This window comes from Anas platyrhynchos, chromosome 3 (assembly GCF_047663525.1).
Source record: "Anas platyrhynchos isolate ZD024472 breed Pekin duck chromosome 3, IASCAAS_PekinDuck_T2T, whole genome shotgun sequence".
Lineage (NCBI taxonomy): Eukaryota > Metazoa > Chordata > Aves > Anseriformes > Anatidae > Anas > Anas platyrhynchos.
In genome coordinates this window covers 79,187,228-79,212,949 of record NC_092589.1, presented here as the reverse complement: position 1 = coordinate 79,212,949, position 25,722 = coordinate 79,187,228, and the positions used below count along the sequence as shown (strand labels likewise).

The following is a 25,722-nucleotide window of genomic DNA, read 5'->3' as shown; positions in this document are numbered from 1 at the left end:
ATTATTTTCTTCAGGTGTATTTCTGAATTGGGTGGAAGAATTTAGTTATGGAAGTACTATGACTACCAAATAAGCTGCTTTTTTCATTTTGATTCTTAGCGCTGTAGAGTACAGTAATAAAAGAGGCTGGGTGGAATGGCATGCTTAAGGTTTAATTTATGCAAAGAATGGTAGGATTTTTTTTTCCCTGTAACTTTTGACCAGAATCCTTACAATATAGCTGATAATTTTTCAGGGAAAGTAGGAGAATTATTAATTTATTTATTTTTAACAGCGAACTCTGTACTTAAGAGATGAGTAAGCTCATGTGCACAGAGGCTAACTCGTTGCTAGTTCATCTTGACGTCCTCTGTGTTCATCTCTTTTGAGTGTGTTGCAATGAAAGGAACTACAAGAATGCTAGTTCACTCTGTGCCAACTTTCCACTCTCGCTATCTGGTTGTGATTGTGAGGAAGTGCAGCAAATGGGTATACCCTTTATAGTAGAGCGTACGTCAGATTTCTGGACACAAGAGCAACAGCTGAAGGTAAAGGCAGGCTCTGGTACTTCAGTTGCAAAAGCTCTAACTGCCAGTTAGAGTCAAGGATGAAAGATAACAGTAAACTGAGTGGGAGATACTTGTATTGAGCTGTGTGAAGCAAGCCTGGCGTTGCTGAAACCCTATAAACACCATGGGAATGCAGCTTCTAATTCAGATGTTTCTGATGTATCCCGGGATTACTGTGTTTGCTGCCTGACTGATAACACCATGGTTGAGTGAGAGTTTGTGCAGTTCAGAGCTATGTGTTAGTGGGGGGATCCAAGTTTTCTTCAGCTTCAGCATAGAACTAGGGTTGCTGATAGTTATCAAAACAAAGTTTTGATAAAAACAAAAGCAAAATGCAGGATGGAAATGCTCTTTTTTGGGGGGGGGCATTACTGTAGATTAGCTCAGTTTACTCTCTATTATTTTGAAAGCTTGGGTTTATTTTAAGTTGCATTTTAGAGATGAATCAAAGAAAAATAAAGATTTCAGTCACTTCATATTCTTGCTGAAGGAGCTTTGATATATTTTAGAGGTTATCGCTATGCAATGGAACAGTGTACTTTATTCCTGGAAGAGCCAGGGTATTTCTCGAAGGCAGCAATTTAGACGTTCATTTGCTCATCTCACATTTAGAATGTATCACAAAAGTTGGTTGGGGCTGATGTAGCTGAAACAAGGGATAAGCATAAGAAGGTCAAGGTAGGGAAACGGAAGGCATTATGTATGGATTCAGCCTGTCATAATTGGCAGTCTGCAACTATTTTTAAAGAGCTACTTACCCCTAAGGCTTTTGAACTAGAAATGACTTTACACGAATTCAGGTAAGTGAAAGAGAACTCAGGTTCTTTATATATAATTATGTACATATAATTTGTCACATGAAACTCACTTAAAGGTGAAAACATTTTTCATTTCTCCTTGCTGTTATGGTTTGTAGTTTTCATTCCAGAAATACTCATCTTAAGAAACCAGAAGAAATTCTAAAGATGAATATAATGAAAGGAAGCAATTAACTTCTGTCTCTTCAACTTTCATTCCTCAGTTCAGTCAACCCATTACTTAGGATTAAAGTTTTCACCTATTTTAGGTATCTAGGCTAAGCTAAGTGTTCAGGCTTCCTCTACAGTTACAGAGTAGAAAGGATATTTGATATAACCTCACCATGAATATTGTGTGTCGTTCTGGGCTCCACAATATAAAAGGATAGTAAGATATTTCATCACACTAAGTCCTGTAGCTGGGTGTCTAAACATACCTATTTCTATCTATCGATTATCCACAAAACACTTTCACTCAATTTTGTTATACAGCTGGCTATCTTTACATAATATTATTACAAGCCCCAATGACAATTTGTTCTCCTATTCTCTCAAGTTTCCAGTATTTTACCAGTTTTCTTTCTATCTAGTATTTATGCAGCATATCATTGCTCATTTAATGACTTTTTTACTTTCCTTTAAACACTTTTTAAATGTTAAACAGGTTTTCTGCAGATTTAAATTAGCACCTAATGGTTTTCAATGTCTTTCAAATATATTCCTGTAATTTATTTGAACTTGTATCAGTGTTCAAATTATACATGTATGTATATATTAAACTCCCAGCAGAAAGCTTATAAAAGCTCAAGAATTCCACTTTGTCTCTACCTAAGTCAGTAGTAATAAGTCATGTAAAGTTTTGGTCACCATTCTTTTCCTGTATAACAATTTGTTCTTTTTATATTTGTTTACTTCTCTCCTAAGACTGTGTATGTTTTATAATTCTGTTTCTGTCCTTTAAAAGGACGCTGAGATGCATGGAATTCACTGAAAGTGTTTACTTGTGTAAAATATTGTACGGCATGATTAAGTTGTTTTGTGACGATGTACTGCTTGCTAAGCCTGCCAAGGCTATAAGATTGATGTGTACAAATGGGGACAAGCTCATTACTGTCACAGATATGGATCATCTGAGTAAGTAAGAAAATGACTCGAAGGCAAGGAGCAATTTTGTACCTCACTCTTTCTGACAGTGAGCAATTTTTATTTGGGGGATTTTGAATATTCTTTTCATGTTTCTGTATTTCTGAAGTTGTATTTTGTGAAGGAGTCTGTACCTGTTGTTGCAGAGCTGCATGACTGATTAAAAAATCAATGGATCTAGGCATTTTTTGTCTAATTTATTACTGTTAAAGTAAGTATACATTACAATTCTGATTTGGTGGTGTTTCACACCCATCTTGCATTTTAGATTTTTAAAATCTAAGCAGCTGCAAAAGCTGAGCATGGGAAGTTAGACCCAACAACTGTGCATCATTTACTCAGGCTGTTCTGCCCAGTTACATCAGATCTGATCACATCTGTACCTGTTATTGTGTTGCATTCAGTGTTGAACTCTTGTCTTATTTTGTGTTCTATGTAAACAGCTCTGTAAAGGTGCCTTTGGCTGCTGAGGGCAAACCAGTGAAACTGCAAGGTGCTGTGTATTGAAGGCGCACCAACTTGCCTCTTCAAAGCTAAATTTTCCAAAGTCAGATGCTTTTGTCAAATACGGTTTGATTATTTTTACCCAAGGATTCTGCCCTTCATTTTCATTTTCATTTTCATTTTCATTTTCATTTTCATTTTCATTTTCCTGTCAGAAGTTCGCTAGCTTGGATTCTGTTTCAGGCCTAGATTAGAAGAACTGAGGGTTGTTTCCTCCCCTCTTTCTCTTTTTACAGCTAATTTCTGCCTGCTTCACAGAAATGGGTTCATCTCATTCACAGAAATGGGTTTGTAGCTTCTTAAACAGATGTGATCGCAGGTGGAAACATTTGTGACTGGGTGGGTATATGCTGATCCCTGAGTTCTAGAGCACTTGTCACAGAATGGCAGAAGGATTATCTTCACTCTTATTTTGGGGAATTCATTTAGTTAATTAAAATCTTGACTAAAGAAAGAAGAATTTAAGCAATCGCTTTATTTTCCACAATGTTCTGTCATTGACTGATTGGATATCAGAGAAAGACCTGTATATTTAAGAGAACTTGAAGAAAAGATGGGTCCTCTAATCAGTAGGCTTTGTTGTAAAAAAGGGAACTGAAGTTGACATACTGGCAATTTGGATGCTGCCCACATTCGTGACCATCTTGGAGGAAAAAAAGCATTTTCAAATAAGGTTTTATTTTGTCCAAGCAGAGGTATTTTAAAGGAAAGTATGAAACATTAGCATTGTTGAATTATGTGAATAACTTATAATAATTAACATTTCATGTTTAGCCAAATTTGGTAAATTTTCTGGTAAGTTTGATTTTGAATTACACACTTGTCCAATGATTTTATATATCATTATTTTTCTTGTCTGTCACTTGTACAACTACCTGAGATGTTTTTCTTATTGCCTTGTTTTTAATGTAACTGAGAGAAAAATAGAGTAGTCTACTAGCATTGCATTAAAAGAAGGACTGATGGATCTATTTAAGTGCAGAGAACTTCAGAGCATTTTCAGAGATATATCTGAAATCTGAGTTTGACAGCCCAACCATAACTCATACTCTAGGTATTGGAGAAGCCAGAATTTAATGACCAATGTATTTCTACAGTTAAAAACATAGCAATCAAGTACAGCAGCCTGAATTAAAGACTGGGTTTCTAAGCTCAAATTCTGCCAATGGTTGAGCAGATTTTTTTTCATGCCAGATTAAACCTTTAAACTGTCAGGCTGAGAAGGAAATTTGCCTGCTGGTAAGGACACCAAGGATCATCAAGCAGAGTTCAGTTCTCCTGTGTAGGAGACTACTTTCCTGGTGGATAATTCAGTTCAGCCAAATGTGGACTGTCTGAAGACCATTGCAGACCTTATCTTGCAGTTAAATGCTTTGGCGTTGCTCCCTGAAAAATAAATGATACTGAATGTCAAAAACTTCCAGAGAATACTTAGAGGGTTGCCGTGAGAGAAAATGAGCTCTGTGTAGCAGATGGCACATAAAGCTGCAGCCCTGTGGCTTACTGGCAGCTACAGTTCTGATAGCACTCAGCTCTATCAGACTGCCTGTGCTAGTACATTAGATGGATAAAGGATTGTTTTCTGTCTGTAAACACAACTGGTGAAGCGTGGCTCAGGTCCTTGTGACTAAACCTTCTCCCCTCTGCAAACATCTTGGTCTTATCCCTTTGTAACAGCCATGGCTTGAGCTACCCCGTGGGCTGTGGCCTGGCCATTGCCTCAGAGAGCTCTGGCTGGCAGGGGACAGAGCCGCACTGGAGGCTGTGTTCGTGAGGCATGGCGGGCAATTGCACCTTGGTCCCTCTGACAGTATGGCCGCATCCCCTTGAGTTTACTACTTTAGGCGTAGTAATAAGCCATGTGTAAGGACCGTGCTAGACTTGCTGTGGTACTGTAGAATAGTTTGTAAATGTAAATCTACTAAGACTACAATGAAAACCTGTATTAGTTCATCACTGAAGTGATTCCTTGTCTACAGATGAGATTTATGTAAGTGTTTCTCTGTACCTGAAAGCTTATCCCATTGTGAGACATTCAGTCTTTGATCAGAATAGAAACTTTATTAGTTACCATGCTCTTTAGATGATTCTCATGTTCAGGTATTTGCTGTAGTACAGCCAGAGAAAGCAGAGCATGCAGGGTCTTGCATTGCCGAGCACTTGTAGGCTTTTGATAGGCACTTCATGAGGGAGCTTGGTGCAGGGAAGGCGTGCAAGTCTACCCCACAAGAGATGTGTAGACACATTGTGTTGTTAGACTTTATCCTCTATATTCAGGAGTTGGTGTGACAAAGGAGTATTATCCAAAAAAAGTGTATTTAGTAATGAATATCTGAGATGACGAGTTTGTTTTCATAGCGAGGGAAGTACCTATGCATACAGTGACACAATTGTTTCACTTCCGATGGCGTCAGTGCAAAAGGCATTCTTAGTAGAAGAGCTTTTAAAGAGTTTTAGAATACTCAAGATATTTCTGAAGTTTGGAATATATTTTAGCAAAAATAAATGTGAATGATTTTTTTTTTCTTTTGGTTCCAGTCCAGATGTATGTTGACCACCAGTTGTAGACAATCTGTCAAAAAAAACATGTAGCAGCGCTCTTCCCATCTAGCTTGTGTACTTCACATTATTTAACATTCATTAACTTTTTTAAACTATGTAGTGTTGCCATTGCTTTTGTGTTCCAGTCTTACAGATTAAATCAAAACATGACCTGCCACAACACTTCTCTGTGCTAGCTGGTCAAATTGCTACTTAATAGAATTAGCAACAGCTGATGCATGAAATGTTCGGTACAGCATTATTAACGTTAGTGTAAATTCACTGTTGCGCAAGAATTTGAACACTTTTCCTGATTTCTCCAAGGCAGGATATACTTTGTAACCGTACATTCAAAAGCTTAAGGACACATTTATAACACATCAAAGCATATGGAGTGTATAAATCTGACTATATGAAAATAATTGTTTGTTGGTGTGGTGCTTAGAAAACATTCTATTTATTTTCATGGAAAAACCCATATTTTAATGAAAAATATCAGAACTCCTAACCATGACACTTGTGAGTAGTAACACAACACAAAACTACTGGTAACATGCTTGTGCTTAACAAATACTTATGAAAGGCTTAGTGTAGCTAAAATGACAATAAATATTCCTTTTTTAGCTATCTGGTGTTTGTTTTTTTTTTTTTTTTTTTGTCTCAAGTCTTGCATTGCACTCCTAGTTGTCATATACTCTGATTTAAAGTCACTTTACTATGTGAAGTTTATCCTTTTTGGTGAGAGCATGATTTATGCTGTGGTAATTATGCCCAACAGTGAATCTCTTTATGCCTAATAGTGTAGGAAATTCTGTAGTTACTCCATTTTACCATATTGTAACAGATAATTTAGGAAACAGATATGCAGCCCTTCCAATCGGCCACTGAAATATTTCCCTACTCAAAGTAAAACAAGTTTAAGTGTTAGAAACATTTCTGTCTCACAACATTCACCAAGCACCCCCAGTAAAGCCAAGCAGAAAATATCTGGAAAAACTACCTATTGAGTATGTTGACAATGTATTACATATAGTCTCTGGATAGCTGGTGCCACATCACAGGTCATACACTTAACCGAATGTGTTTGTAGATAATATCTTTTTCAACACTCAAGCATGTGATATTAGTAGCTCCAACAACAGCTTTAAACGTGCATGTTAAATAATCCAGAGTGGGTGCAAATTTGAACATACAATTAAATGTGAACTGGAAGAACATCTTAACCAGATGAACATCTCAATTACTGAACTTCAGGAAGAGCTCTTAGTGTATGTTTTTTTGGTTTTTTGTTTGTTTTGTTTTTTTTCTTTTTTTAATATCTTAAAGTTGAACCTTTAAATACAATGGAAATGGGAGTTATGACCTTGAAAAGCTATGCTTGTGGATATATCCATATCAGCATATTAACCTGGACCAGAAATTCACTTGTAAAGTTCTTTTTGTTGTCCCTGTTAATTACTCTTGGATGAAACTAAACCGTCATGGTACAGGTGATGTTGGGTACCAGACAATGGTTAATCTGATGTAAATCCTCAAAAAAACAAAAAACAAACAAACAAAAAAAAACATTTGCCATGAACTCAGGTTCTTAGAAGGAACATAATTGTTCTACAAATCCACTCCATTACAGCACACTACTGATGATCATAAACATAACACCTATTGTTCAAAGAGCAACATCCTGGGTTTAATTTAAGGGAGAAATTTGTAATAGGAAAGAGTTACAAGGTTACACTATCTAAAAAGAAAAATAAGATGGAAGTTGGAAGAGGCACACTGGAACAGTTGTAAACTTGAGGACTAGGAAGGATTCCAGTAGCTATATTCAGAGTAGACTCGCATTTATATTTGATTTGCTGTAGCTCTTTCCAAAACCCTGGGGATAAGCATTAGTAAATCAGTATTTTCTTTATTTTTCCATTGAGGCAGTCCAGTATGTGGAGGATGTCTTTAGATGAAACTGAGGGTTGTTGGTATTGTCCCTATGCAATTAACAAATGCAAATGAAGCATTATTTTCAGATATGCTGGAAGGCACTGCATCCCAAAAACTGTTTAAGGGTCTCGGACACAGGGCAGGGTTCTGCCCCTGTTTGTTGTGTGGCTAGTTTTCAACTGGTGCTGCATTTTGGCTTCAAGTTCTCTCTTCCAGACACAAACTGGAGGTCTGCTTTTACAAGGAGCAGATGGCTGATGGTTTTTTTGCAGCTCCTGGAAAGCCCTGAAGCCTCACAGTAGCTATTAGAATTCACTTGATACATCTAAATGACAGCAAAATGTCCAACCATGATTACATGTTTAAAGGAATTAGAAAAGCATCTGAACTTGTTATATATATATATATATTTCATATATGCATCTGTCTGTTTCACGGCTGTGTCTTACATTAGTGTCATAAACCTTTTCAACTATCTGACGTTTCTGGAAGGAGCCCTGATATCACTGTATTTCAATGAGAACTGCAAAAAGACAAGGACTGGCCATGTGATAAATGTCATCCATGCTTATTCTGGCTGACTTCCAGGCAACAGATTTATTTCAAATGATGGTATTTTAATGATGAAAAGGCTAACTTGCAAATAAGTTATTTCTTCTGAAACTCTCAGTTCTTGAAAGAAGCTTCCTGAGTCTATGTGAATGCCATGTGATAAACTTGGAGAGGATAGGGCTTATTTTTAACTTTAAACTCAGCAGTGGTTGGTGGATAGACTGGAAATCCAGTCTGCTTGCTGGCTGCCTCAGCTTCTGCAGGTATCAGCTAGAGTAGCCACAAAAGTAGAGGAACATATATAATTCATAACAAGTGCTTCTTTAGTGGAGTTCTCCGAGGTGGTATGCTAGCCTATGTAGGAGTATTAACAGCTTTACACGAAACTGGGGCTAAGTTTAGACTCTAGCAATGACAGACGGTAAAACTGTTTAATTTATTTGTTCACAGTTTACTGTCAAAAGACTGAGAATGGTATATCTTGTTAAATGTGTGGGAGAGTAGCAGAAGTGAAGGTTGCATTTCTGGAAGAGCATTGGACTGGGGAATGGGAGTGACAAGAGGAGGGAAGGAGTGATAATTAGGGAAGTGCAAAAGGAGTGCAGGCTGGCAGGGAAGAACATGGGGCAAAGATGGGAATTTAAGCTTAACAGGGATGGGAAGAAAAAGATTCCTACAGGGATCCAGAGATTGAGTAGGGTTGCTTCAGTGCAGGGAGGCACTGAAGGCTGATGACCTGGAAAGTAAGAGTGGATGAAGGGACAGCTGCCCTTCTCATCTTTACTTATAGGTAAGTCCAATATAACTGTACTCATTGTCAGTGTAGGGTTTATGGGTTTAATGTGGTCTGAGAAACTGGGTGAATAAAAAGTAAAGGGAAGTTGGAGATGCAGTCACCTAAAACTATATCTTTACTCCTCTTTCAATAACTTCAGTATTTTATTGTTCACATTTCAGTCCGAGGTGGTACTTGGAGAGCATTATTATTTTATTTTTTTTAAATGTCTTAATTGCCTCTTTGTCCTATACAAGTAATTGTGTATAGTTTACTGTCCTTCCTATATATAATGATACTATTCATAATAATAATTTTTAGTTAGTGGTGTTTGTAGGGATTTTTTTTCCTAAGTCCATTTTTCTGTTATTTTTATTGAACAATACTTTATTGTGTGACTGTTCCCATTGATTTCACCTAAATTGCTTAGGAAGAATATATTCATGGGCCCAAGTGATTTGTTTCATTTTTTTCAGAATAAATTTCTGTATTTATTTATTGATAAGAGGACTCTTGCAATATTGATTGCTATGGGGAAGTATTGAAAGCTTGTGATAGATCTCACTCTAACTCACAAGTCAGTTGCTATTTAGAATTCTTTTTCAAGGAAATACAAGAGTTAGTGAAGATAGAAAAATGAGTCCTGTTCTTCCTGGACCTTCACTGGGGTTATTTTTAATTCTTAATAACTTTTCTTTTCTTTTCCTAGGCAATGTTCAGTCTCTGCATGGTTGAAAGTGAAGCTGATGAGGTGAATTTACATGGTGTCACAAGCCTAGGTTTAAAACAAGCCCTGGACTTTGCATATACTGGACAGGTACTGTACAGTTCTTCTAACTGAGAGAGAGAAGTTAAAGCAATTTGCAATAAAAACAGGTCACCCTTAAAGAACTGCAAGAAATTATTCACACTGCCCAGTACAAGGTCTTTTGGTTCAACAGTTCTTATTTTAATTACTGCTGTGTGTGTGGGGGGGTGGCTGGGGTGCTGGTTGGTGGCCCCCCTTTTATGGTGGTCTGGTTGTTCATAAAAATTAATGTAAGTTGATCTATCTGCTGAATAAGAGAGGAAAAACACACTAGGTGCTTTTCTAAAAATAAATATTTATAAACTATTGCTGAGCTTGAAAAATTATAATTGAGGGAAAATGTTACTTTTGGGGCAGATGCAGTCCAAGTGTCTTTGTAAATGCTTATAGGTAATGTTTTTTTTGTTTTGTTTTGTTTTGTTTTGTTTTTTTGTTTGTTTGTTTGTTTGTTTTCCATGTTTTATGATAGCATGTTACTAGTGTATAAGTCAAAACAAAACTTTGGAGAATTGGAGAATGTGAAATGATACTCCTGTTTCCACCGCTATTGCCCCTTCCCCCCTCCAAAACAGAACAGAACAAAACAGCACAAAGAGAACATGTATGTGTCCTGCCATGACTATGCACTGCATACCGGGTCAGCATTGCTATATGATGCCATATCAGTTCAGTGAGTTGAGAACTTCTTACACCCAGCTTGGAGATACAATGTTTTTGCTTTGTACTCTTGTTCTAGATAAACACATGATTTCTGGAATTATTGCTACAATGATTGAATTTATTAGTTAATTTTGAAAAGAAAAGCTTAAATCTATATTTAAGAAGAATTGCTGGGTTGTACTATGGTATGAGTATGGGGCCTTAATTTATTTCAAAGGGAATTAAATAGAAATAAGGGATTTATTATGTTTTACCAAAAAACACTTAATAGTTTACAATTGGCCTTAGAGATTAACCCTTGAAATTCTCTTGTTTCTGCTATTATGGAAAACACAACTTATTCAGATCTTTCCCTTTGATATTAAAAAGAGAGTGAAAGAAAGAGAGAGAGAGAAAAACAGAAAGATACCATACCATGTTTCTGAATTGGCTGAAGGTATCAGTGTATGGCTTGTCATCTATGTTTTGTGTTCTTTCACTTGAAAGTATTGATAGGTAAAGGTGAATGTTTCCTGTGCTGTTGAGCACCTGTACTGTACCATGCTCAAAGTTATTTGAGACTCTTATTCTGAAAAGAGAAGTCTTATTGCTAAATGGAAGTATTCAAAATACACTTTCTAAAGCCAATTTTGAAAGGATGGGTTGTAACGGACTTGTATCTGACCATTTCTGTGTGCTGTGAATAGAAGTATGCTCCCCTACTGTTTGGTGAAATTGAAACTTAAGTAAACCTGTGTAAAATAGGTTAGGAACCACAAAAGGACAGTTTTGTTTTCTGTAAGCCAACAATCCACCCCACCTTGCTGCTGGGATAGTATCCCCAGCTGCCTAGTAAATAATATGTGTCTTCTATCCTTGATCCTTAGTATTTTGCTAAACCTACATTCAATTTGAACATGTTTTAATGGAAATGTAACCTTCTGTATAAAATAGTGTATTGGAGACATCTGGTGGAAATATTCAATATTGCATTATAGCAATATTTGATGCCTACAGGTGTTTAAAATTATCAACATTAAGAAATTAAATTTTTAGCGTGATATTGCAATCTGATATCCATCTCTTATATCCTTGAATTATTTTTTTTATTATTTGAAATGTGACTGTGGACTTAAATTACTGATGTTATCATCCTGTGTACTGAGGCAGACAGTGCCTTATTGTAATAACTGTTGTAAATCTTTTGCTTTTAAGGGAAAATTGATTTTTCAATAGAAGAAAAGATTGTAATAAGTCTGAAGTTAGATTTAAATAATATAAGAATTCCAACTGAATTAATGCATTACTATGGTCCCTTGTCATATAACAAAAAAGAAATGTTGATATAGAAATGCATAAAAACTAACAAAAGGAATAGTAGCAGAATGCGATGTTGCTCTATCTGTTTTTTCTCAAGAGTAAAGTTGAGACAAAAAACGGATACAATTTCATTAGCATGTTTTATGCAGCTAGACTCTCAGTAGTTCTCTAATAATGAAATCTTTGCAAAAGTGACCTTTCTTCTTACTCAGCTGTTCAGCAGCCAATCTGCTTAAAACAGGCATACAGTAGGCTTCTTTGGAGGGGTATTTTCCCTTTGACAGGCTCTTCCCAGAGCATTATATGTGACTGCAAAAGATCAAGGCAAAAGTTTTATTTAGTGAGTCAGTGTTATGATATGCAGCCAATGGTTTCTTATTCCATAATGAATTTGAGGATGCTGAGGTTTCTTGTTTTCTGCACCAAGAGAGAGAGGAACCTCAAATCTGGTTCATTTTCTCTTGCAAATCCACAGTGCCCAAATCCAATGCCTACAAAGATGAGATTCCAGGTTCTTGTCAGGATTTACAGGCATGATTTTTCTTTTGGAAATACATGTGACTGTCCTAACTGTCTTTCCTAATGCAGGATCGTGATCATTTTTTGGTGCTCTTACTTCATGCCCATAATGTCCTAATGAAGGAAAGGGGCTTACTTAGCCCCTTTTTCTTAGAAGGAGTTGAATCTACATTGCCTGAAAAGAAGAAAGCTTTTGTGACAGACTGTAATGTAGTCTAATGGATAGTTCCTTCAGTCTTCTGGGGTGAGGCTGAAAAATTAAGAAATACTGAAGTTTGAAGAAAAGTGTGTCTTAAATATATTCCCTATTGGATCAAGCATTTTACCATGTACTCCACCACATATTCACAATTCAGTGATACAACTCTTTTCCTTTTGTAGTTGTCTCTGTCCTTTCTTCATAAAAGGGCTTTAGGGTCATTCTCTCATACTTCAAAGTGGTAGCAATCTCAGTAATTGGATTACTCACCCTTGCTTCTCACACAATGTGTGTTGGAATGGAGGTAGATGAGATATAATCAAAACAGAAATGTATTAGATATGAAACAGCTCTTGGGGCAGGGCTTGGAGTTCAGAATTCCATCTATCTAAGAGCATCTATCTAACTAATGGGTTAAAGAATTGTGGACGCTGTTGTCTGCTCTTCTTGACTTTTTGTTTGTTTGTTTGTTTTTGATTTTTATTTTAACTCTTTTGTTACCACGAGGCATAATCTAACTTGGAGGAATGGGATAACTCATCATTAAGCTGTTTTAGCTGGATGGTGAATCGCTTGTCTTCTGCTTTTGATCAGAAGACCATCCATCTCTGGGCCTCTGAAAAGTTTCAGTGCTGAAAATAATCTTAGGAAATATAAGTCTAGTGCGACTGAATAAGTGGCTTGAACTGAAATTCTGAGACTCCTCATTTTGGATGAGATTCTTGCATTCCTCCTCATATTCAGGTCTAGCAAACTACATCTTTTTTTTTTTTTTTTTTTTAATGTTTTATTTAGGTGACACCATCTTTTGAGTCACATGACAGGAGCAGTGGAGAGAAAAATCATGTGAGAACATTGGCTTTAATTTGCAGTAGGTGATTATGATTGTAATTCAACAAAAATACAAATACACAGTTAGAGTTCTATGTATACCAAAATGCTTTGCAGACTCGGATCTCTCTTCTTTGTAATTAAATTTTATCATCTGTATTTAATCTATGGTAATAAATTATATTCTGCATTTAGGTAGAATTGTGTTTGAGGACCTCAAAATACTTTACAAAATCAAGTAATCACTGACCTTACTTTATTTGTTCAAAAATCATTTCATTCTCTGATGCAAATAACTTTCCAAAGGCCATGTGGGAAATGGCCTCAATGGGCTTAATACATAGTTCTCCCGACCAGTTCCTATTTTCTAGCTGGCTGTTCTCTGTTTTCATTTTCTAAACCATCATGTTTTGCTTTTGTAAAAAGTAAGTTGTCTCCTTGAAGTTATAAAATTATTCTAAATTACCAAAGGAGAAAAGAAGGAATCAGAGGGGTAGCCCTAGTATAAGGGCTGTTTTATTTTCAGCTATTTCTCCAAAAACAAATTTTGGTGTTCCTTGTGCTGTGTCTTAGATAGTCCTAGATTAATGCACCCTTCATGTCTTCCTACAGAATGTTGAAATGTTCCCATTTCTTGAAATTTACATACAAAGTTGCATTTACAATAATTTGAAAATAGTCTTTAAACTCTTAATTTACTTTTGTGACTTCATGTTTTTGTTACTTACATACTAAAAAAAAAAATAAAAAATTAGCAATTTTTTTTTTACTCACCAAATGTTAACATAGAAACAGTCTTTATTAAAGGTGATATCGATATATCATTCTAGTTACAAATGTAGAACTTCATGTTGTTTTCAGATATTTTTTGTGCTTGGGTTGCTCTCAATTACTTTAACACATTATCCACAAAAGTTCTATTTATTTAATGGCTTTATTTATATGTGGTTCTGTAACAGCCATATCACTATATCACTTTACTAACCAGGTTTCATGAATTCATAGGAGTACCATCTGGTGATTTTTTTTTTTTTTTTTTTTAAATTCATACACATGAACCTACAGTTAGTTTAAATATTATCTTATAACTCCTTTGTGAAATTGTTTTTTGTTTTGACATTTTTTCTGTTTTTGTTTGTTTTTGCTTAAATACTTCAGCTAAGTTTATCCTTTAACAAGAAAAGTGGAAGAGTGAAAGGTGTTCTTAGTAGTAAAGAAATAGTGCAAATAAATATTTGTAAGTACAACTGTTTCTCCTGACAAGTGCTTTGATTCCTTCATAGAATCATAGCTTTCATCTCTCATCAGAATCTCCCTCCTTTGATAGTGATAGCTTTTCTAGTGATTAACCAGTATTTTATTTGCCATTTTCAGTTAAGATGGAGGGGAGACGGCTGTCAATATTTTAGCACCTCTTATTCTGCTAATCCTTTCTAGCTACCTTGTGGATGAGGTATGTTGCAAGGCAGTGCTATGAGTGGGTGAATTGCCTGGGTAAGTGGCCTCCTGTGTGTTGCAGTTCTACCGGTTGCCTTTTGGCAAAATAAATAAATAAATAAATAAATAAATAATGAATTTTAGGGTTCAATTAAACTGCCCAGTGACTACAAATACCCTTGCTCTTTTCTACCAGGCACAACATGACAAGATCTTTGAAAAATTTATCTACAGCAGGACTATGTCTTATTGTAAATGTTTATTTATATCACATAATTTTCAATGTGATTTCAAATCCAAAAATATAAATTTGATACTTACAAGTCAAAAAGGAAGTGTCCAGTGCTATCAGGATGATAATCTTGTTTCTGTGCCTAGCACTAAGGGAACAGCTACTAGGTCTCAGTTCAGTTAGTTAGAGATTGTCCAAAAGGCTTAGAATAATATGGACCATAATTACTGAGTTTATTCAGTTTTTTAAAAGGAACTTTAACATTTTGTGGTATTTGCTCTGGATAGGTATCAAGGTATGGACACGGCAGCTTTTCTAGAGCTGAAAGTAATCAAAGTATTGAAACACCTCACCAAAGAAAAAGTGAATTTGCTTGGAGTCCTAGTTCATATGCTATGTATTTAACACAGACTTCCATTGAGTTTTCTGGAAAAATGCTATGATATGTATCAGAGAAATGCTGGTCATGATTCTTTCTGTCACTGGCTAATGAGACATCTGGGTTTTGCAGTGAGTATTATCAAACATTACATGCCCAGGCTTTGGGCAGTTGCCTGCAGGGCACTGGAACATTCTTGCCCCACTCACGTTTTTTTGAAGCAGCCACTTCTCAACATGTGGGGAGCACAAAATTCAACTAAAACACCAGTGAGCAGAGAGAGGCAGAAGTGCCAACTGGTTGTGAGTCAAATGCAGCCTAAATTGCTTTAAAAGAAAAGTTACTTTTTTTTGATTGCTCTGAAGCACACAGAATGATCTCTGGAGGGGAGAAACAAGTGGTGCTTTTGTTAGATACCTGCCTCTTTTGAAATGGTGATCACTGCAAGTGGAGTCATGGAGTCAGGAAGGAATTTTCTCTTGCATCAGGCTGTCAGGAATTTTATTTTTATTTTTTTATTTTTTTCCTGTGTTAAATTCCATATAGTTTACTTTCTGGAATTTTCTGACACAAAATTACATGTTTCTTTACTGTTACAGTGTAACAGCCTGAAGTTTACAGAAAACAGATCTAATTGTTCTTTGCAGATATAAACCCTATGAAACTCCACAGGAAGTGGTAGTTAACCAGGACCTTACCTTCTCCCTCAGGCTGTAAGTTTTGTTTGTTGGGAAGGACAGCTTAGGGAGGTTTCTACCTCACTCACTTTCACCTGTTACTGCCCTCTTTGCTACAATTTTTTGTAGGCTTATTCTCGTTGGCTGTTTATTAAAAAATAAAAATAAAAATGCATTATAAAAGTAGGAGAAAGTTCTTAGTCTGGGCAGTGTGGAAGTGAGACATGACTAGTTGTCCCAGCATTGTCCTTGAGAAAGGATGGTGCTTCTTGTATTGCTCCTAGCCCAAGAAATCACACCCACTAGTTGCTTTGTGTAGTGAAGTGTCCCAGGGAAAACAGATGGAAGAGGGAGGCAAGATGTGTGATTCCAGTTAATCTTCTCCATTCTTGCCCAGAGTCTGGAGGGAATGCACGGTGAGTTGGGAAGGAAAAACATAAATCTCAGGGGAGAGGAATGAATTACAGGTTTAGAACTACTGCCCAGAGGGTGGATGCATAAAGAGGTTGTTCAGGGCCATGTGTGTTTGTGACAGTGGGATTCATTATAATCAACCTCTTCTACCTCAGCATTGTGTTTCAGAAGCTCAGGTTTCATTTGTATAAGTTTCTAATTCTTACATATGAAGAACAGTTTTCCTCATTATATCAACCAAGCATAAATGGATGCATTTCCACATGGATTTATGTAGTATCTCTCAGAAACATGGGTCTAAGAAATTGTGTAACATGCCTTTCTTGATGTTGTGAAAATTCTGTTGCAAAGAAACATCAAATTTAGCATCCCTTCTGTCCCTTGATTTGTGGATCTGACCACAAGAGGGGGTGAACTGGGTATAATACACAAATCCTGAAGGATATGTGGGATGATGGATGGATGGTATAAAGACTGTCTAAGAACAGGATTCGTGTTTAAACACAGTGATTTTGTTAAAGAAGAAAAGTTACTTGACAAAGGAGATCAGTTTCAAAATGAACAGTATGTCACACCAGGGGCTTTGGAAAGTAAGCTGCTGAGGCTACCTGCAAGGTCTGGCCATAGTATAAAGGGAGAAGTGTAAGCTGTTTTTCCTTGGATAGCATCAATGGGCCAGATGAAAGTCGAGAACAAAAAGAAAATTAACTCTCAGAAACAAGGGTTGAATAGAGGTTTGATTGCAAGGTGCAGCCAGGTGCAATACATGAATTGCATCTAATTAATCTTAATACACAAACAGCACAGAAACCAGTCTTAAGGTGGCATGTGTCATACATCCTTTGCTAGTGTTAATTGCAAGATTTATCTGAAGTCAGTGGTTCCAAATTACTCCAACCTAGTTTAGGCCTTAAAATTATGCTGCACAACTTGGGTTGAGAATGGAGTAAGGAAAAGGACTAGGTTTTTATTTTCTATTTTTAAGTTTCCACAGGAATAATTTGTGATTCATTTTGAAGGTGCAAATCCAATGTAGATCTTAGTTGCCCTCTCCTTAATTAGCATCATCCTGAAGACCTCAGAGCTGTTTTGAGGTTAGACAGAGAGTAGAGTCAGTCACTGTATACTTGTGGTGTACTAATGATGGTATTCATGTGCATTTACTGTTAAGATTCATCTGGACAGTCTATATAGAAAACTAACAGCTATACTGGTGATTAAATGAAATATAGTAATTGTATTAATAGAAGTTGAGGTGTGGAATAATTGTGGATTGCCCCAGTTTCAGTAGAAGGAGGGCTTGCAATTTTTGTTTCCTTCTTTGCCTACTGTTTTATGTTTTCCCGTGGATCTCCCCAGCATCAGTTTGCTGGTGGTTAATTAACATCTTTGCCTATATCCAAAGGAGTATTGAATAAAAATTCACATAGGTCAACTTAAGGTGAAATATGGGAAGAGACAAAATAGACTTTCTTCAGTTTTCTTGGAAAATACAAAGGTTGAATATGTTACCTCAGTGGAATACATCTTGCATGACGTATAAAACCTGTAAGAAACTGAAAAAAAAAAAAAAAAAAAAAGTGTTCTGCCACCTTGAAAAGAACTTTGTGGCTGACTTTGAGCAGATCACCTCTAAGTAAGTAACCAGTTATCCTCCTTTCCCCTGGTCTTACTTCTCATCTCATAATGCTACTAGTATTAGTTATAAATGGATTGCTGTAGCTTTAAAATACGTTACTGCTATCACAGTTAAATATAGTTTGTCTATGCCTTACAGGTAGCAATCTGCTTAGTGTTCTGTTTCTCTTCATATCGTGTCTTTAACAATACTAAAGCCAGTGGCTGGCATTTAATAAGTAATACAGCATCAGTTCAAGTGACAGAAGTTGCTTGGTGTATATGATGTCTGAATAACAAACATTGCAAGGTCTAAAACAGTGTGTTTTGTCGGTCCGACCTTGAGTTCTCACTTGAAAATAATTTACAGTGCTGCACAATTTTCTAAATGTACCTATTGAAGATATTTTTGTAACTGACATCGTTTCTGTCTTTCCCTTCAACTACCTCTCATCATGCATAGCAACCTAATTAGCGTCAGCCAAAAACCTGGATAGCAGTGGGCTTGATTCTTATTTGCATTAACATCTTTACACGTCTGTCTGGCTAGGTAAAGAAATTGTTACACTGCATGTAAATTACCTGTATGTTTGCCTAAAACTTAGTATAAATACATAGTGATTTGCACAAACTTTAAGCATGCCATACACTGTCAAGTAAATATGTCCTTGATATAAACAAGAATCATTTCTTGTTCCTAAAATGTCCATTATGTTGGGGATCACTTGTTTTTTCTTTTTTTTTGCTTGAAGAAATGTATGTTTGTTTTGATGGAAATGAAAAAAATGTAGTTGCAAAAGACACAGATAGGTGTCTTTCCTTTTTGTGTGCCATCCTCCATATTTCACTGTGTTTGAGACACACTGTGATACTGTGAGTTAAAACTAAATTGTATGGGCAGAAGAAAAGGGATCAGAAAAAAGCTTTACTTCCCTTTGGAACAGTGAGAGACTGACCTCGTGTGGTGTGAAACCAAAGTTGTCAGGGGAAACGCAAGAAGCATAAAACTCTGAATAAATGGAATATCTTTGAAAAATTAATATTTCTCAACTTTTTCTGATTTTTCTTGGATGCTACACCAGTTACCCTTAAATAATATTGGTTTAGATAGTTTGTTATGTGCTTGCTAATAAAAGAGATTGACCGGTGTCTATATTCCCAAAGACTTTGTGTCCTGAGAGGGATGCTCTAATAAGCTGACCCCAAGACAGCAGGCTAGGAGCTGAGGCCCAATTATCCTGGCTGCTGCCTGTGTGTGATTTTAATTGAAATGAGTAGGAGTTTCATGTGAACAAGTGACAGGATAATCAGTCTTGGTTTCTAAGCCCTTTCTGGCACTTCCCCAGCAGCATGCACACTCTCTGCCTTCACAGCCTTGCTCTGTAAAATGGAGAGAGTGGTTAGGAAAATTATGAAGTGGTGTACCATGCAGAATGGGAAGGGTGTTTCTAATCTGTATATTTTTACAGGCATGAATAATATTAATTCTGGAGACTTGTCAGTTACTTTGGTCTGATTTATCAGCATATATGGAAATAACCAGTTAGAGCATACATACATACAACAAAAGGATGTTCTGCTGTTTTGAAAAGCCTCCTTTTTAAATAACTAATATGCATTTCATTTTAAAGCATGTGGGGGTAGTGTGGTTTATGAACTCTTGCAGGAAAATCTGCTTGCTAATCAAACGTACTCTAAAAATTCTGTCCCTATCCTGCAAAGATTTTTCCGTGTGCTTCTATTTTGTTCTTTAAGTTGAATGAAATGTCTGAAGTACCAAAGGCCTGTAGTGTTTTCTACAGTTCTACATGACAAACCTTTCATTTTCTTCTTTACAGATCCTTTTGGAGCCAGGGGTGATACAGGATGTGCTAGCAGCTGGGAGTCATTTGCAGCTGCTGGAGCTTCTCAGTTTATGTTCTCACTATCTCATTCAGGTGAGGCTTCTCTTCCTGATTATTGGTCATTTCTGTTTGGTAAACCTTTGTTCTAAGCCTAATAGAGCATTAGTGAAATACCTGGTGTAGCCTAAATGGCAATAAATTGTATCTCAGGAGACCTGAATTCTGAGGGTAATATGGGTAATACTTTTTGGTAGGTGCTTTGTCCTCCATCCCTTTTATCCATTTCAGTCTCAAAAACAAGGGTGCTCCATCAATTAGTATCAGCACACAAGAGTTTGAGTCCAGCCTTCACCAGAGAATTTGCTTTCTTCTTCTGCAGTTTTCCAAATGTAAAGCATTTCCCTGTTGGTGATCATGAGTATTGTGAAGCACTCAGTTGCTTAACTGTTCGCTACAGAATATTGACGTATATTCCACGGCACAGCTACCTCTCGCTGAATGGGTAGGCTGAATTACAGTGGCACCTTTTTATCTGCTGGCCTCATACCCATAATGCTAATAGTAATATCAACATTATAGCTGTCATTATGAAGGAAAAAAAAAAAAGAATGCAATAAAACCATGTTTTGTGCTTGGCTTGTGTAGGAGATGGCTCATGATGGTAGCAAGAACATAGCTTTGATATTTAGCAGTGAAAAGCTTTATAAAAAATAGTAATACTGGTTCTACGGAACCATTTATTTTTCTTTGTAATATTTCAGTATTGTTTCTGAATAGGGTGGTTTAGCTTTATCTGTGCAACAATTGGGCATGGAAGTGCATGTCAGCACAATGCTCTCTGTATGCCTTTACCTTCCACCAGCATAATTGCCTTTGAACAGTCTGCTGAGTGTGCTTGGCAGCACACTGAGCTGCTGAGTACCATAGGCATGCAGGATCTCATGTTAAGAGCCTCAGGATGTACTTGAAGGCTTTGCATCTTACAGAGAGTCTGTTCTTTGAATGTAGCCTCAGGGAAGGCTTCAAAATATATGTTAAGACAGTAATGTGGTATTAATTTGTGCATATTAAAATGATTAGGAAATTAAAGTAGCTGGTAGAGGACTGCAATTTGTGTCAGTTCTGTTTTCAGGAATGTAGGGAAAAATCAAATTTTTCTGAGAAAATAGACATGGAATGTAATGGGATAGATGGTCTTTGAAGAAACAGGACATGTGAGAAGCCAAATAAGCTGCAAAACCATTTGGCCCAGCAGCTGTCAAGCAGGCATGGGAAGGGGGTACTATAATAAGAAAGAAGACTCAGGTCCAAAATTGATAGTCATACAATATATTTAATGCCCCCATAACAAAATCAGTCGGTGTGAGCATTTCTTTGTTGCTTACATGCTCTTTGACAGAAATTGGACTACAGAGACCATTGCAGTAAAGAAGTTAGGAAAATACAGTAGGAATGGAGCCGAGTATTGTAGTGCAGGTGAGGTAGGGACATGAGAGGACTGCAAGAAAGGTGCAGTTATGTGCCCAATTTAGGTCTTAAAGAATGAAGACTTATGTGGAACAGCCTGTGATATTAGTAGCTCTTCCCTTGGCACCGTCTAAATGCTTTTTGATCCGCAGGTCACTGAAGTGGAAGCAATCAGTGAATAGACATAGTATTAACAGTGCTTTGGATCTAGTCCTTGATATGCAAGCCATAGTCAAGCATTTAGGAACAGATTGTTAATGAATTAGTAAAACAAACAAAAAGCAACAACAAAAGCCAGTGAGCAAACATTGCTGCCAAATTTCTCTGTTATTAACATACATGTACCAGTAAAAGTCCTATGGAGATGATGATCAATAAATAGTTACTCAAATAATGTGAGAGGTCTGTTGTTCTCTGAGTAGTGTATCGAGGTAGGGTAATTGAATCTGTGCTGGTGTGAAAATCAAGAGGAAGTGAGACGCAGTGTAAAGATTTGCAATTATGGAGGTTAGGAATAAGGTAGGGAGGAGGGGTAGCGAATAAGGGGCAGAATGTGTATTGGTAGACAGAGTTATAGCAATAGTTCTGTAAATGTTTTTGAAGTGGTCTCATTGTAAGGTTTGGAATCAGTGTGGAGATCTGTGGGATGACTGTAGCTTACATCATATAAGGCTCTGTATTTATTTAGCAGGTTTGCCCAGACGCGGCATATCTGTAGGCAGATTTGTGGCCTGAAAAGATCAGCGTAATAATTTATCTGCCTTGTTTGTTCCGCAGAGTTACAGTCCATGCAAGTAATCAACCTTGAGTTGTTGTGTAAGCCTTTTTAGCAGAGGTCAACAAGGTACTGTGCATAAAGAGTGTGATACCTTACAGGGTCTAAATTAATTCTATCAAATACATGTTTGTTCTACATACAGTGGAACAATTTTAAAAATATCTATTGTAAAAGTAAAAGCAGCATAGTTAGAGAAGTTTTCCTTAAAACCACACATATCCTTGCTACATTTGGTAGCTGGGGTATCTTGTCACATCTGACCTCCTATGCTATGATACAGATGTGAAGGGAATAATGCTTGACCTTTCTGTTCTTTCTAATGTTAGTTTTTTTGAGTCCCAGGGTGCGGCAGAGTTCTTTGTTTGTTGTAACAGTGACTTTTTTTTTTTTCTTGCTGCTTTCAGTTGTTCAGTTATGAATTTAGTTTAGCTTAGTTTAGAATAAATTCAGGAAATACGTGGGTCCTAGCTGTCATTTATTATTGTTGTGTAATAATGATGTACAGTTTTAACTTGTTAGGATTGTCTTTATTATTTTTTTTGGATGAAACAGCCTCTATGGATGCTGGTTTTATTGTTAGGGCTTTTTAAAGATGCCCTTTTCTCTAGATATTCCAAAAGTATATCAGTTTTTTGGAGTTCAAGATATACATTTTTATATTTCCTATTAACACATGTGGGGCCCGTAACATATAATTAATATGAAAATATTAATAGATATCAATGAGCATTGTATTTGGATAAAAATATGATTTACTTGGCCCATATTTGTACCGAGGCCTATTTATAGCCTGTGAGGTACCAAAGAAGACTGTACTGATTTAATTTATCTTGTCAAAGATGATTTGCAGTGCACTGGGGTCAGATTAATTTCCGGCCAACACTGACTTTTATATTCCCTGATATTTTTAAGGAATTTCCTCTCAGTTGTCTCCAGGAAAAAAAAAAAAAAAAAAGTTATTTTTAATTTAAGATACATTCTCTTTCTTTCAGACCAACCAGCTGAGCAGTTTGTTTAATTTGTTGATAGATCTCAAAAAGATTTCTATAACAAATTGTTTCAATCATGTGTATGGTATTTTTACAAAGAGCTTTTGATCAAAGGCATGTCAGGAAAAAAAAAAAAAAAAAGGAGAGGAACAATCTTACCCCCTGCCCCCAATTAGGTAATATCTATATCTAAGTCATTTATGATAACATGACAAAATGGAGGTTTCTGACAACAGCGCTGGTTCACTAAGTGTGCTTTATCGTTCATAGACTTCACATTATCAAATGCTCTGTAGCATCTAATGTTGATTACATTTTCCATTGGAAAATGTTTTGCTAATTTTGGATTGATAATTTACTAATTTTTATTTAAAAAAAAATAAATCTAATTCATTTTTTCTTTATTTGCAAGCAAAAGAAATGCCCAAGCAATCCTTATTTTAGATCATAATTCTAGATTTATGTTGTGCAGACTTCCACCCTGGTAGTGTCATGTCTTGAATTGTCATTATTCCCCAGTTTCTGCTGTTTGGGGGTTTTTGGTTTTAGTTTGTTTTTGTAGAGGGACTTTTTGAAGCATGCTGATATATCTTAGTTGAGATACATACATATTCATGAATCTCTCCTATCATGATGTCTGCATAATTCTCAGGTACTTTAAACACTGAAGCGAGGCTTGAGTTCTCACACATCCGTCTCAGCCTAAACAAACGGTAAGGCAAGTTGATTGCTCTTAGCTGTATTGCTGCTATGTAGGTGTGGGAAAGCTAAGCTGAAGACATGAGCCTAGTGTATCTTGAATTGTACTTAAGTCCATGGGTCATGCATACAGCATTTGTGTGCAGAGTGTGCATACAGTTCTTTAAGTCTCATTTCCCGAGTTCATCTTCTAGCTAAAATTGATTGTCAGTTTTGGCTGAGGTTTTTCCAAGGAGGCTAAGGCAGAGAGCTGCAACAAACAGGTTTGTTCAAAATGTAATGGGAGTGGGTTATTCGACTGTTTTATTTTCCTTTTAAGAATTTTATCCGTTAAAGTTCCAGTGGACCACAGCTGTCCTACTGTGACATCGGAGAAGACAAGAGAAAGTGAGTGGGAGGCTTTAATTGTGTAGATGGAGATCTGAGATGGGACTTCTTGGAGCTGTGGAGAGCATGGTATTAGATAGTGCATTTGTGATGACCTACTTCACACTTTAAAGCTTGTAAATGTTTTTTTAAAGGGTACTTGTCAACTTTTTTTCTTGTGCAACAGAATATGGGCAGAGAGGTTTATTCAGAACATACAAATATTTGTTTCAGAAACATGTCTGAGTTTTATAGCTGATTTTAGCTGTAAGAAGTTTCATCTTCCTCAACTGTTTGCACTTTTGATAGCAAAGAGAATGTCAAACTGCACATTATTTCTACAATCTAAGAGTCTTAATAGGGAGGGAATACTATTGAGGATATGAGTTTTCATGGAATTTCCTTCTGCTGAATAACATCTGCTCAGTTTTCTGTGGATATAGCTTTAGTAATCAGTTTTTAAACCCGAGGTCAATTTTCACTGACATTCAGAGACCTGGACTTTCCACTTCTGAAATCTTAGATTTAAGTGATTTTTTGTGTATTTTCTGAAGACTAAGTCTTTATTGTCTTTAGCGGAGCTCTGTATACCACTTGTATTGCATTCAAGGTAATAAGACTATAGGTCTGTGTGAAGGGTTTAGAAGTTGCAGAACTGTCTAAAGAAACCACTGGTTTCAGCCGGAGAGGCAGGATATGGCATGATTGTTCACATATAACTTTCTGTTAGATCAGGAACATTTTATGAACAACCAATTACATACTGAAAGAGTCTCGGTTATCATTTATGTTTCATGGTTAGACAGTTGCATATTTTCATGTTCAGTGCAGCCTTGCTAGAAATAATGTTAGCTGACTGTTGTTGTACTCAATGATTTCCAGCATTTCCTATTCTCTCAGTAGCTAGGAGCAGCAAGTACAGTAAGCATGAGTGCTGATCCTGATTGCCATTAAAGTTCTTCCGACTGCTAAAAATTGCTCTTGGGAACATAAATGTTTTTGTGTCAAGAGAAGTTAAAAGTTTGATGCCAAATTTTCCATTTTATTTATTTATTTTTTAAACTGCATTAAGTTCCCTGCTAAATGATATGCATTCTAAGTTACCTTTTAGAATCTTCATTACAGTGGATAGGACTTTCTGACAGGTATATATCTGCTTGACTGCTACTAATGTCAACCACAGCATTCGTAAAAAGGGATACTTTAAGCTAAAAAGAACAGTTTAGATGCATGATAAAATGAACCTGAAAAAAATGTACAGCAGCAGTCGGAATCTTCTTGAAGCCTGCCCCTCTGTGCAGTGTGCTCTGGATTCTTGTATACAAAAGTAGACAGTGAGCAGGACCAGGCCTGGAATGCATAAATTAGATTGATTTAATGAGCTTGCAAATGATAAAATAAGACCACCTGGAATATTTTTTGGTAATAATTGAAGCAGGCAAATGGTTTTGGGTAGGGGCGTTTGAATTTTAACCTTCTACCCTAATGGTCAATCTAGGCTTATAAAACAGACCTGTCTTTCCAGTGCATGAGCAACTAATGATGTGGGTCTTTTCTTCCACTAATTTTAAACTATTTTAATATGTTTACAGATTGAATTATATTTGCTGCTGTCTTTAAAAAGAAAAAGCTACAAGTGAATCTGCTTGTGGAAAGAAAAGAGTGTGTATGATTTAGATATGTTGTGGGTACCTGAGTTCATAAGCTATTTC

The 25,722-nt window shown here is 36.5% G+C and overlaps 1 protein-coding gene across 11 annotated transcripts in view; it reads left to right on the top strand.

Moving 5' to 3' along the window:
* The window catches only part of KLHL32 (kelch like family member 32), a 121,862-nt gene that overhangs the window by 41,571 nt on the left and 54,569 nt on the right, over positions 1 to 25,722 (top strand). For 10 of the 11 annotated variants that reach the window (XM_038177073.2, XM_038177071.2, XM_038177076.2 and 7 more), the window contains 2 exons: positions 9,505 to 9,612; positions 19,706 to 19,804. In XM_038177073.2, the coding sequence (XP_038033001.1) occupies positions 9,505 to 9,612; positions 19,706 to 19,804 (207 nt within the window). Of the gene's footprint in view, positions 1 to 572; positions 1,349 to 9,504; positions 9,613 to 19,705; positions 19,805 to 25,722 lie in introns of those variants that run through there. The other variant, XM_038177075.2, reaches the window with a different exon arrangement.